The sequence below is a fragment of the Leptidea sinapis genome, chromosome 30 (genome assembly GCF_905404315.1).
Source record: "Leptidea sinapis chromosome 30, ilLepSina1.1, whole genome shotgun sequence".
NCBI lineage: Eukaryota > Metazoa > Arthropoda > Insecta > Lepidoptera > Pieridae > Leptidea > Leptidea sinapis.
In genome coordinates, this window is record NC_066294.1 from 6,975,405 (window position 1) to 6,989,625 (window position 14,221).

At 34.4% G+C, this 14,221-nt stretch overlaps 1 protein-coding gene across 1 annotated transcript in view; it reads left to right on the forward strand.

The window, feature by feature from the left end:
• The first annotated feature begins 6,489 nt into the window (after positions 1-6,489).
• The window catches only part of LOC126973869 (desmoplakin), a 29,680-nt gene continuing 21,948 nt past the window's right edge, over positions 6,490-14,221 (forward strand). The window contains exon 1 of the mRNA XM_050821223.1: positions 6,490-6,659. Coding sequence (XP_050677180.1) covers positions 6,645-6,659 — 15 coding nt within the window. The 5' untranslated portion in view covers positions 6,490-6,644. The remainder of the gene's footprint in view (positions 6,660-14,221) is intronic.

Genomic DNA, 14,221 nt, shown 5'->3' on the forward strand with positions numbered 1-14,221 from the left:
TAGAAAAAAAACACAAGGTGGTATTGTTTGCGGATGACACTTCACTTATATTCAAAGTGAAACGAAGCCAAGTTTTGTATGACGAAGTAAACAATGCTCCATCTGACATCGTGGACTGGTTTAGCGCCAATAACTTATTGTTAAATAATCATAAAACCAAATATATTAAATTCACCGCGCAAAATGTCAAAAATGTAGATATTATATTAAATGGAGATGTGGTAAAACCAGTGGAATCTGCTATATTTCTTGGCATTACTCTTGATTCCAAATTGCAGTGGGGCCCCCATATTGAGGGATTAGCGAATAGGCTTAGTTCTGCAGTATATGCGGTTAAGAAAATTAGACGGTGAACTGACATAGATACGGCGAGATTAGTATACTTTAGTTATTTTCATAGTATTATATCCTATGGTATATTGTTATGGGGCAGTGCGGCCGATATTAATACTATCTTTGTGCTGCAGAAGAGGGCTATTCGCGCGATTTATAACCTAGGTCCTAAAGAATCATTAAGAGAAAAATTTAAAGAAATAAACATTTTAACTGTTGCTTCTCAATTCATCTTTGATAATGTTTTGTATGTTCATAAGCACATTGAGGAATTTTCTAGAAACTGTGACATTCATAATGTTAACACGAGGAACAAACATAAACTTGTTATGCCTACTACTCGGTTGGGTCGAGTTAGTAAGTCTTTTGTTGGGCGATGTATATGCTTCTACAATATGATCCCAGAAAATGTACAAAACAAATGTGTTACGAAATTTAAAAGAATTGTTAAAAAAGGTTTGTGTGGGAAAGGTTATTATAGCATAAACGATTTTCTTAATGACACCACGGACTGGGAATAAAGCGAACACCCTCAGGCTCTTTAATTATAAATGTTTATTGTACGATATTACATTGTAATCCATATTTTATATTTAAAAAAAAAGCCCGCTGAGTTTCTTGCGCCCATTCTTCTCAGGTCTGAGGCAGTCTCTTTTGAATGGGTGGTAGATTTCGACGTTCAATAAGTGATTTTAAATCCTATTTTGAATAAAAATATTTGAATTTGCATTATGTTGAGTCCGATTAGTCAATATTTTAATAAAAAAAAATACAGCTGTAGAGACTGCCGATAGAAGTGAAAACTTAGAACTTTTAGTACTTATTAAAATTTTAAATATTATAGTGTTCAGAAACAAAAAAATTTAAACCAGCTTATTTTTAAAATTTATTTTAATCAAACATATACACAATTTCTACAATGAACAGTATATTCACATTGAACTTGTCAATAAATCCATTCAATTTAATAATTGAAAATTTTCAAATAAATAAATAATACATAGAAAATAAAATTTTAAATCACCCTTACGAGCGTTCTATTCACCTACGAATTCTGACGACTGCAGCGCGGCGTGAAAATAGTAGGTGTCATGTCTACGCTAGCTCTCGGCTAATACATTACTTACAATATGTAGGTATTTCGAAATGATGTTATTTAAAATTTAAAATTATGTATTTCTATCATTTATTTATTTTTTATTACGGTTAAGTAGCTCTATCCTTGTCTTTACTTAATGTTGCCACTCCACACTGTATATTTACTTCTTTTAATTATTTATTTATCGCGTGCGACACTCATGAGCATGTCGGTGTCGCGAACCCATAAGATTTACCAAAAGGTGCCCAACGCGGCTAAAGTTTTCACTTCAAAAATAACACGGGATCGCAACTTTAGTACTAACTCCAATATGTAACGGTAAGCGACGAGTACGGCACAGCACTACACTGCAGGCGCGTGTTAGAATGGCTACGAGATATAGAGTATAGGGTATAAAAATTACAAGTAAAGCAAATATGAAAATCTAATAACCTTTATATTCAAGTAAACTACTATCAACTTTATAAATATATGTATTAAGTCATGAAGCTACATCGGTTTGTAAAGGAGCTTTGACATGGGGAGAAGAACCGGCAAGAAACTCCCAGCTCATCTTTTGTATTATAATATACAAAATATATCCAACAAGCTGAGAAATATATAAAATATAAAATGTACTTATGTTAAAATATTAAAATAACACTTACTAGCCTCATTTAATATTCACATGGGGTGACGCTATTAGATCATTAATTGGTACTAAAAGGGATGATAATATTAGAACAGAAAATAGAATAATAATAAGTACTTAACTCTGAAGTGTCCGTTCGGTGCACCACTGCGCCGAACCAACGAAACCTTAGTAGACTTAGGTTGGCAGTCCTAGCTACTCGTTCAGGATCAAGCTCTTATTGGCTGTATTGACTTTAAAATACAATTGAACTACTTTTTAGTATTAAGATGTATAAACATATTTTATATATATTTATTCAGAGTTATTTACCTCTTTATTATTATTAAATAATTACATAAAAGCTTAATAATGTAACACGCGCGAGGCAAGGCGTGTGGACAGCGGGGGGAGATGTTCCCGCTCTTTATGTCAGTCCCCGACTGCATTCAACTCGGGCACCAACCGCGTTAAGAAAATTTTTAAGATGCACGCGCATCACTGTAACACAAAAGTTTTCTGACGTTTGCGAAAGTCCTTATTTTTTTTGGTTTCTTCGAACTTAGGCAAAGAGTTCAAGCCCATACAGCCGTATTCAATAATTACTTGTCAAAGCCATCTTTGCAAGATTTTTACAATATTGTTCTTTCTGTAAACGTAGAATAGCAGGAGCAATAAATAATTTTAAGAATTTTTGCTATAGTACGCCAAAGAAGTATAACTTCTTGCGTGCATACATAAGTATACACACACATTTTCTTAAAGAGTAGGGTAGATATACAACAAATAATTATAATATTCAACTTCAATAATGGCGGACATTAAACGCCTGTGATTGAACCTAAATACACCGCGGAAAGAAGTTGGATTCTATTGTCTGGCACATTATAAAGAGTACGTACGTTACGTACGTACGTTAGTACAGAAGATCCAGTTAGTACAACCATCTAAAAAATAGCTACTTTCGCGGCTCACTAAACAGCTTCATTATAAATCGTACTCATTTTTCAGCTGCGGTGTATACGTAATAGGTACTACATTGGTAATTACGCTCGCTACGATCTACTCGTACTTAAGGCGACACTAAATGCCAGCGACCTTGAGCGATATGAGTTCACGGCTTCCGGCCCGCCATCTATGTAACAAAGCCAATATTTTCAAAATTCTTGGGTGGAAAACAGTTTATATGATTACGATCCTCGTAATTCATTACTAATTTGAATAAATGTACCTACACAAAAAAGTACAAGCTATAAGAATAACTTTTCTGAGAGTTGTACTAAAATAATGCGTCATGCCATGCCAAAAAACTTGTTTACCTGCAAGGCAAAGTGGTAGTTCAAAAAGGCTCTGGAGTGTTAACTTTAACTAACAGCAAGCATTAGCAACCTACAAATAAGACTTAAGGATATGTGTAACAGGATTAAGTAGTGTTCATAGCTCGAAATGCTATATTTTCACCAAAAAACTTGTCTAAAAACACCTTGTTTGCGTTTTTTATGCTTACTCTTCGCCTTAATGACTAACCTGACGCTGTGATCTATATAGCGTTCTTAGACGTTACGTAAAACTAAGCTGAGTGAAAGCTATGCATAATGTTCAGTTTAGTTTTTATACACATTTGACAGCTGAAATTATGCTGCTACTTTAAGCTTTACCAGTGGGAGGCTCTTTTGCACAAGATGCCGGCTACATTATGGTTACCACAACGGCGCCTCTTTCTGACGTGAAGCAGTAATGTGTAAACGTTACTGTCTGAAGGGCGCTACGGCGGTGAAATTACTGGGCAAATGGGACTTGACATCTTACGTCTCAAGGTGACGAGCGCAATTGTAGTGCCGCTCAGTTTTTTTTTGGTTTTTCAAGAATCCTGAGCGGCACTGCGTTGTAATGGGCAGGGCGTATCAAGTACCATTAGCTGAACGTCCTGCTCGTCTCGTCCCTTATTTTCGTAAAAAAGACTCAGACAGCCCACAGCAAAAGTCAAGTTCGCATCATATCACACTCAGCTAAGTCACTATCTCACCTCAGGAACTATCTACTCAGGGTGAGCTACGCGACAGGCGGCATTTTCACACAACTTGGCTGTACTTTTGACGACCCATATAGCCAAGTGGTTAGTGACCCTGCCTACTGAGCTAGAAGTCGTGTTGAATCCCGGTAGGTGCATACATTTATATGTTGAATATGAGTGTTTGTTTCCGAGTCATGGATGTTTGTATGTATTTATGAATGTTTATGTAAGTATATTGTATTAAACCTTTCATTGTTTTGTACCCATACTCGTAGTACAGGCTATGCCTAGTTTGGGGAAAGATAATTTGTGTTAAAGTGTCAATATAAAAAAACGTGCAAGATACGAGGCGAGTAGGGAAGATGTTCTACTTACTAACGGTCGCGCGCTAAATCTGCACGATACAAGGCTAGTAGGGAAGCCCGAGAGTAAGAAATACTCTTCCTCAATCGGTGTCAATCGCTCTCTCCCTTGAACAAAAACCTATTCCTTTTCTTGAACAAAAACGTCCCACATATTCGTGACGCTCTATTGCCTTTCTAAAGAAATTTCATTGATGATCAAAAATAAAAAAACTTCTGACTGTACGTTCAAAGTTACTTTACAACTCGCACGATTACAGAAAAAAATAACTATTTAGGTAGGTAGGTGCCTAGGTGTAATGTTTACCTTTGATTTGTTTATCTAATACTATGCTTCTTATGTTTGAGATTTTAAATTCGATCAAATAAATAAGAAAATACGAACTGGAATACAATGAGTAAAATTTATTGCACGCGCGTTGCGGTGAGTGATTAAAAACCACAGAAATCTGTGGTTGTCAATACAACCGACTGAATACTGTCTTGAGGATCCCGCGCGCCGGGAAAAACTCGCTGGTTCGAAAACGTAGATAAGTTATGAACCCTCGTTCCTAAAGCGTCGAGTGACACACGCTTGGTTGTGGGGGATGGTGGAAAATTGCGCGATGACGAAATAAATCAACTGTGGTAGATCAAGCACCACGAAACTACGATACGCCAAAAAATATGGAAGATATTGACTTGAAAACAAAAACCTCCATCAGCGATTTAAAAGGATAATGCGTTTATTTTCTCAAAATTGATTCCTTTAGAATTATTTTCATAGAAATTCGCATATTTGGGGCACGTGCTTAGGCACGAGAGGTACAAACTTCTACAACTCATCATGATGGGAAAAGTTGCCGGAAGACGAGGCGTAGGTCGCAGAAAAAAGTCTTGGCTGCGCAACATCCGAGAGTGGACTGGCATCGCGAGTGCGGCAGAACTATTTCGCCTCGCGAAGAACAAACAATTGAAACTACATAGCTGACCGCCAACCTTCGCTAGTCGGAGAGGCACGCAAAGAAGAACAATTATTTATGATGTCATTTCTAATATACTAGATACTACTACAGCTTCGGAAACAAATAGCGCTCTGAGAGAAGAAGCGGAAGAAGCTCTCCCAGCATTCTGCAAACTCGCACTTACTTGATAGTTATTCATAATGTTGCAGTAAGCTACGTACCTATAACACGTGTTGTAAACATTGTTAACTTAACCGAAATATCAAGAGCAATGTCCTTTCTTATCTGAATCAGAGTTTGTTTTATGATTTCTCAGCAAATAGACGCCACAAAAGGAACGGCAGTAACGGTAATTAGTGTACTTAGGTGTTTCTTCAAGTTATTCTTTCAGATAAAATATATCTAGGTACGTACAAGTAGATATGTTTCTAATGAAAATGTAATTTACTATTATTATAATCAATACAATACAAAAATGATCAATAACTGACTTTAATCAAGGTTAAGTACGTAAAGATATAGCGTAGTACCAAAAATGTAATTGTACAAGTAGTTCTGGGATAGTCTCTAAAATTTAAATAATAAATTAAATTTATGAACGATGCGGGACTCGAACCCGCAACCTCTCGCGTTCCGTGCGAATGCTCTTCCACTGAGACAACCGTTCGAGTAACGTATCGTTGATAAATCTTGAATATGTCCCGTTTAACTCTCAGGTTGTGGCTTCATCTACAGGATCTACTTTACAATTGATAACCTTAATAAATTAAATTTGTGTAATTAATCCCAGAAGTGAGGACTATCACTTTAAAATAACATATTGTTTAGGTAAATAATAAAACTGAAGTTTTTGGTCTACTTATCAAAGGCTTAATAATTAATGCAACTAGATATGCCGCACCAACACAAAGTGCCGCGCTTGAGACTTTGAGCTACCGCATTCCATAGATGCACTTCAAAAGTATAGTATATTACAAATAAATTATTAGCCACTGATACCGAAAATAACAATCTATTAATCCAATGGAATGTCGATTGATCACGTCTTGGGCTATGGGCGCTGCCTACATCCTGCAATAGTCCGAACACAGTATTTACGAGCGCCCGTACGGTCGCAGGTCTCAGATCAGTCATTCCATTCATCAATCATCTCTCGACTCTCAGTTCAGTTCGCGGTCGGCTGTGCGCAGGAGCAGTTCTGAGATTATTTTTAAATCACGTATCGGGCTACTTAAAGGAACAAAAAGTAAAGTGCTTCCTCGTCTAATTTAGTATTAACGAGATGGCGCTTGGCTGGGTGAGTTACAAAATGTAATTTAACAGTATTATAATAATTTATAGTATTTAATATACATTTAAATTTTATTCTTCATGGATGATGATTTTGAGGAACAAATGAGCGTAAGGGTCAACTTATAGTATGTGATCACCGCATATATACTCTTATATCAGCCCATACTCTCTTGAACGCCTGAGGACCCATGAGGATTGCCAGCCTTCTGGTGGGTGTATACTGTATGTGCTTATTTCGAAGATATCTATGTCGTATTGACCTCATAAGGTACTAGGTAGTTCATTCCACTTTGGTTGAACGCGGAAGAAAGCTTTTTGCAAAGCGCTCAATATATTTAAATATTATAATTATTATATTTTTAATATTCTCTACGCAAGATTTATATGTATTTACCATTAAATATAATAAATTTGTGGCGATTTACAAATAAAATTTATGTTAACATTTTGAAACGCCAATATTTTTATCGAACAAACAGTAAGTTTGAATGTTTTTATCATTATCATTAAAAATGTGACGCAGACGCGCGGAACTGACTCCAAACCTTGCAATAAACACTTCACTGTTAGTATTATTGTGAACTGTGAACTATGCTCCGATTTTATTATTTATTAAACGTTATAAAATATATTTAAATACAAAACATACTTACTGGAACAACAACCCATCCATCCATTCATGGTATCTATTCAATGGCAATTCCTAGCGAGAATAGAATCCGTTACTTTAAAATTAGGTAAGACTGACTGTGTAGGTATCCATTCCACCATCGAATTTAACAAAAAGTCTTAATTAAATGATATTTATATAAACCCAGGGCTTAAACAAGCAGAAATCTTTAAGAATGTACTTTTTTGTAAATTTATTATTAGATACCTATGTACTTAAACCGCATCCATCAAAATAATAAGTACCTAGGTAGGTAGGCAGTGTAAAATATTTCTAGTAAGTACCTACTAGCGACTATCAAATTGCTAACTAATAAAATGGGTTAAGTATAATTTTGCGCTCTATAAGTTGAGATATACAGGTCAATAGAGTATCGTTAGCATAATTAAACAACGACATAATTCAATTGATATAATCTTACTAAATCTAAATATCTAAACAGATACTATTTTATTACTAGATTTTGATTATTTAATTGCTACTGGATCTCTTTCTCTCCTTGTATTTGTTGGATGCGATTACTAATTATGACAGTAGGTAATCACCACCATAATGTTCAAGATTCAAGAAGCATCCTTATTACAAAGAATGAGTTCAAGCTCTAGAACTTAGATAATATAAAAGTCTCTTGCTGTTGCAGCAGTAGGTAGGTATATCACCGATAAAAATAGGCCAGGTCTAATACTTTAGTGTGCGGGTAAGCTAAGTCTTACACTCGCTATTTGTATTACACTTTGTGTTAGTGTGCATGCAGTGCTCAAAATAAAGGTTAACTCTAAACTAAATTTTTTTTCGTTGTTTTGACAGCTGTCATCGTCTATCTAGTAGACGTATAAATAAGGTATGACGGCCGTTCCCAATATACTATCTACAGATAGAGATAAATTACTACCTTCTACTTTAAGTAATTAGCCGTCATTCTGAAGTCATTGTTATCGCCTTATAATGGGACGCTTGAATTGAAATTTCCATACAAACTTTTATCGCTGGTTAGCTATACGTCCTCCCATTGACAGACAACGTGTACGGATAAGGAGAGTTACCGTCGATAAGTTTATTGGGACAGTAAAGTCAACGATAGTTACGATTTTTATCTCAAGTAAGAGATAGACTGAATATTTATAATTATTTCTGTCGTCAACAAGTTACCGCGACCACACGTGCCCTTTCTGTGTAAATATACCTTCAAAGTCTAGTAATTTGTCTAAAAAGTTTATTAAAACAGTGTCTTTGATTGTTTCCCGTTAGATTTATATAAAAAAATGTTTACATTACATTCAGAATATACGACACCGTTAAAAGAAACAATACAGTATTAAAAAACAAAAATGACAAAAAAAAATATTAGAGTAGGTAGTTAATTTATAAATTTATAGTAATATATGGTATAATAATGTTAAAAATCTTGCGTCTAGAATTATTTAATATCGATGATCGATCCCATTAAGAAAGCTAATAAAAAAATGTTTTGTTGTTATTAATAAAATAAAATTTTATATCTTAACTTTTTGTGACAACCCTACCAAAATAGGTAGTACTCTGTACAGTTTATGTACTCATGTGCTATCGCTATCTCATTTACACACGCTGACGGCGAATCTAGTGTTCATCTTCTATATTTCTATGCTTAGAATAATGACACTATTAATATTCTAAGTATCTAATGAATCTGTAAAAGGTGACTAATTAACTAATTGTGCGTGTCAGATTTAAACAAGTAAGAAAGAAAAGAGGATATAAATACTACGTAACAAAAAAATAAAAATAAAATCGATTCGAAAAGCATAAATAATATGACCAATAGATAAATGTGTCACTACTTATTTGGCACACAGGGAAGGAAAAATTTGGTACAAATCTTAGAATATTAACGCATCTATTTTAATTTGATGGTTTATACGTTGGTATTTCCCATGTCAGCATCGGCAGACTATTAGCATATAGGTATGTGTTTTATTTCCGGCTTAGGAAACATCCTTTTAATCCATTTTTTTTAAATTCTTCTTCATAAAATTTATTTCAAGTTTTCAATTTCCATTTTAAGTCTTTACGTGTTTACCCATTTTTCTTATTTGGACATAATTATAGGTCCGAACGTTTTTCAAAAAAGTTGACCGCTACGGTACTGGAATGTTTTTTTTAGAAAGAACTGTAATATTTTTTGCAATTTTTGAATAGCTTATTAGATGAGCTTTAGGAAAATATTAATTGTTTAGATTAAGGATTGGTCTCCGCTTCGCTCCAACTAGATAACGGCAACTATTAGATGCTTGGGTGCGTGGCATCTTGACACTCAATGGCATCTTTCACATTTAGTAACATACGCTTCGTGACATTTTACATTGAAATTAATAAAATACAAAATACTGATCATATGTGATCCCAGTGTCTTTCTTATTTCTTCTAGTATTATTCTTACAAATTTTTACTACGCAACCCGGCATTTTTGTTTCAATTATTAGCAAAGTTTAACAGACTGGCTCGAGTACGCCCACTTGTGCGTAGTATTAGTTGCTGCACCTTGCAACTACGCCTGCGATATCTAGTTGGAGCGCAGCGGAGACCAATCCTTAATCTAAGACTAATTGTTTAATTGAACATGCAGTTAAGCGAAAAAAGGAGTTTGTATAGAGCACTCAGGACACAGGTAGTTCCAATAAATAACACTTTTGATATGTCTTTTTTAAATAAAAACCAGAGTATTCTGTATTTTTTTATTAAAATTTCTAATATTTAAATTATTTTCATTAATTATATTAGCAAACAAAAATTATTTTTGGCATATTTTCACAAATTATTAACGAAAATACTTCTGATAAACTCTGTTATGAAAAAGAAGGAATAAAACTCAATCTTATAGAAATTTCGGTAAAACATAATATCTATATAAAAAATACAAAATTTTTGCGTTTATCATCTCATTAAATAAACAAATAACAAAAGCTATTTTGTAAACTAATTCTCAATTAAACAAATTACTACTTGGGATTCTTAGTTACTAACAGGAACATAAAGTTGAGTTCACAATATTAACTTTGTATATTAAAATTAACAACTTCTACAATTTTATTAATCGGTCTTAATTCAAATCAAATTAAGCACAGATGTCAGTAAGGTCCGATATTTTTTTCAATATCGATGAATAGGCATAAAAGGCATTTATTTTCTCAAAATTGATTCCTTTAGAATTATTTTTGATGTCATTTCTAATACTACTACCGTTTCGGAATTTTTTTATACAACATCTAAAAATATTTATAGATAATGGCTGAACAGTGGCTGGGACTTTAATATAAAAGTGTATACATTTACCCTTAAAGCTATTATGTATCTTATGAAGCCTTCTAGAATTAGTTACAAGCAATCCCTTATTTCTAGTGTTATAATAATGAAAATCACTATTAAGAGCAAAAAGGTGACGATTTTTGTGAACGTATATTGAAAGAACAGTCATTATATTTATCTCCATAAATTTTTCTTTGAATGACTTTTGACAGACCATTTTTTATAAAAAGCTATTATGTAGCTTTTTATCTACCGTGATACCCAAGAAGACCGTCCACAAGTCCCAATCTCTGGTCATTTATAAGTACATTGGTTTGTTCCTCCGCTGTGTTTGGTGTAATGAACCGTTTTTTTACTGAATAATCTGTATTCGTCTCAAACCAACGCATCTTAATCAATCTTTAAGAGTGCATTGTTTACCACGTTATTAATATCTGCTCGTTGCTTGGCTCTAAAAATAAGTGAAGTATCATAAGCAAACAATACAATCTCATGGCTATCATCTACCACAAAAGGTAATACAAGAAACAAAAAAGGACCGAGAATAGAACCCTGCGGAACACCTATTCTTAGATGTTTACCCGAAGACCGTTTGCCGTTTACGTCGACTATCATGAACTCTTTCATTTAAATATCATTGTAAAAGATTTAGGGCAGTATTTTTTACTCCATAATGCTTTCATTTTAAGTAAAGTTTCATGGTGGAAGCTGTCAAATGCTTTAGAAAAACCACAAAACATGATTAATGCATCCTGTGACTCTTCCCAGGCTTCAAAGATGTGTTCAATGAGCCTAATATTAAAATACATTAAATAATAGAAGTACGTATTATTTTACCTACAAACCATGTGATTTTAGTATCAGTATGATGAGAATATTTAGGGATTATGACACTTCAAAGTAAGGAAGGTATGCATGGAACATTGCTAAATTGGGGAACATGAAGTAATTTTTTTTTAAATTAAGATGTCAGGTTAAATTATTTATCTATTTTAATTTATTTTTGCTGAAATTTGCTATCGATTACCATCTTAATCATGATAATTTTAATCATAATTACTAAATAATTGATAAAGCAGTGGACATTATGATATGAAAATGGTGAAAAGATTTGAAAAATGCCTAGTACCACATAATATTATCTAATTACATAGTACTTGCCTACTGGTTAATGCTTTATGCTTCTCTGGAAAGATGAGCGAGTGTAAGTAGGTATGCAATGCAAGGTCGCGTGTTAATCATGTGAGATCATGCTTTTCCATTGGCGCCATTTCACCACCCTTCACCGTTATGAGCAACCAAATCAATATACCTTAATAGGCTGTGGAAACCCTACAAATACCTTTAGGCACGTTTCACGGGATATACGCTTCACAACTTCACATTACATGGGTCTGTTGCCCGTTTGCCCCCTCCCCCATAAAAAAATGTGTGTGGTACATATGTGTGTACACACGCAAGAATTTATACTTCATAGGCGCAAGAAAACAAATATTCCTCGTGCTATTTTCACGTTTGTAGAAAGAACAGTATTTTAATAAAGATGTAGGTAATAAAAACAACAAAAGAAAATATTATTATACCTTGACTATACCGCATAATATTTAGTTTGAACTCATGAAGTATGATACAATTAATGGTCTAGTGTGTATCAAGTATAATTTAAAAAAAACCGCAACTGAGACATTTTTTTTGCGAATAACGCCCTATTTCAAGATGGTCAAACTCTTTTAAGCCCAGTGCGAGTTCGTCTAGTTCACACTCAAAATTTGAATTTTTAGTGTCTGTTCTTCCTCACATTAGTTTTATTCAAAGCGTCCAATAAACGTATAAATTGAATTCAATAACAGAAGACACGTACATGGCGCGAAGATCGAACCGGTGCCTTCCGCGTGAAGGCAACTAGCCTTCGCATCACCGACGCTCATAAAAATAAAGATTTAATTAGTTTAATAACCTCAATTCCCAGCCCTTGATATGATAATGGACTTCAAGTGCAATGCTATCTAAAAGGCTCATGTTATGCAGGAAGTTCATATCAAGTAGAATGATTCCTTTATATACAAACGTCGGAAACTACGCACTAATACGGCATGACCAAGAAGTCTCTGAGGATATAAGTAGTCCCTTTATAATAAGTATTTCATTTTTGATATGATTGGTTGTTGATATTATTTATTTTATTAGATACCAAATACCAAAAAATATGTTTAATGTCATTTTGTCAACTCTTTTCTTAAGAATTTTTAAAATATACTTATATTATAGTGTAAATGAAATGAAATTGATTTATTTATTTGGATAGATTGTAGTTACTTAGCTACTCAAACGACTTATGTAAGCTAGCCTCAAAAGAGTGACGATTGTAGCTGCATCAATCCACAAACTAAATTTAAAATTAAACATTCAATCCACGGTAAGTAGGCGGACAAGTATTTTAAAATAATTAAAGATTATTTAAAAAAAAGCATCATCGGTCGGCGATGCAGTAAAGGTTATGTTATAATTTTGACTAAAAATTAATATGACTCTACTAACTAAATATAATTTTAATTACTTACCTAAACATATTTTTATAACACACATTATAAAAATAATACAAGATATTTTTATAACTTAATGCAGACAGACAGATAACATTAAACAGATACATAAGTCAAACAACCCACTTTTGCGTCGGAGCTTACAAATATTACATTGAAGTCAAAAATTAAAAAAAATATATTTTTTATTTTTCTTTTTCTTCTTCGTGACACTCTTGGCAGAGCGGTCGTGGTCATCACGAAGTGACATCTTCTGCGGCAGATATGATTCGCCCCACGAGCATTCGCCACTTTTCCCTGCTGGCCGACAGTCTGGTCCATCGCATGGGCGACCTTCCTCGCCCTCTGGTGCCCTCCACTTCGCCCTGCACAACGAGGCGCCAATGCACTCACACTCGCGCCGGGAGACGTGTCCGAAGAACTTAAAAATGCGACTCTGTACACTGAAAGGCGTTGTTTTATGCCAAGTTCTTGGAGAATGGCGACGTTGGTGCAAAACTCGGTCCATGAAACTCCCAGCGTTCTCCTTCAGCACCACATCTCCAGAGCATCAATTTTCTTTTTCTCAACTTGTCGCAAAGTCCACGTCTCTGCAGTATACAAAAATATATGAAAAACAAGTTTTTGGACGAGCCGGATTTTCGTAGCTTTTGTTATGTTTCTGTTCTTCCATATTGTCTTCAATTTGTCGTCTTTGTCATTTGTTAATTCTTGCTATCGCCATAAGGCGCTTTACTTCATCTACGCATCCTCCATTGTTTGAGATTAATGCACCAAGATATACATAAGATTGCAATCTCTCTGCAAAAACCTCGCAGTTCCCAATCTGCGTGAGGTCGGGCGAGTTATTGATGGTTCGATCTACAATCATCACCTCGGTTTTACTTCGGTTAATATTTAATCCAAACACTAGACTCACGCGCTCCATTTTGAGAAGTAGCTCTTCTATTTGACTAATAATAAAACTAATATTTACCTCACATAATTGGACAAAGGAACTCACTTTTTGACTCATAAATGTGTTCAGAAACAGTAACGGGGGTAGGGGTCATGGTGGTGACTGATAAA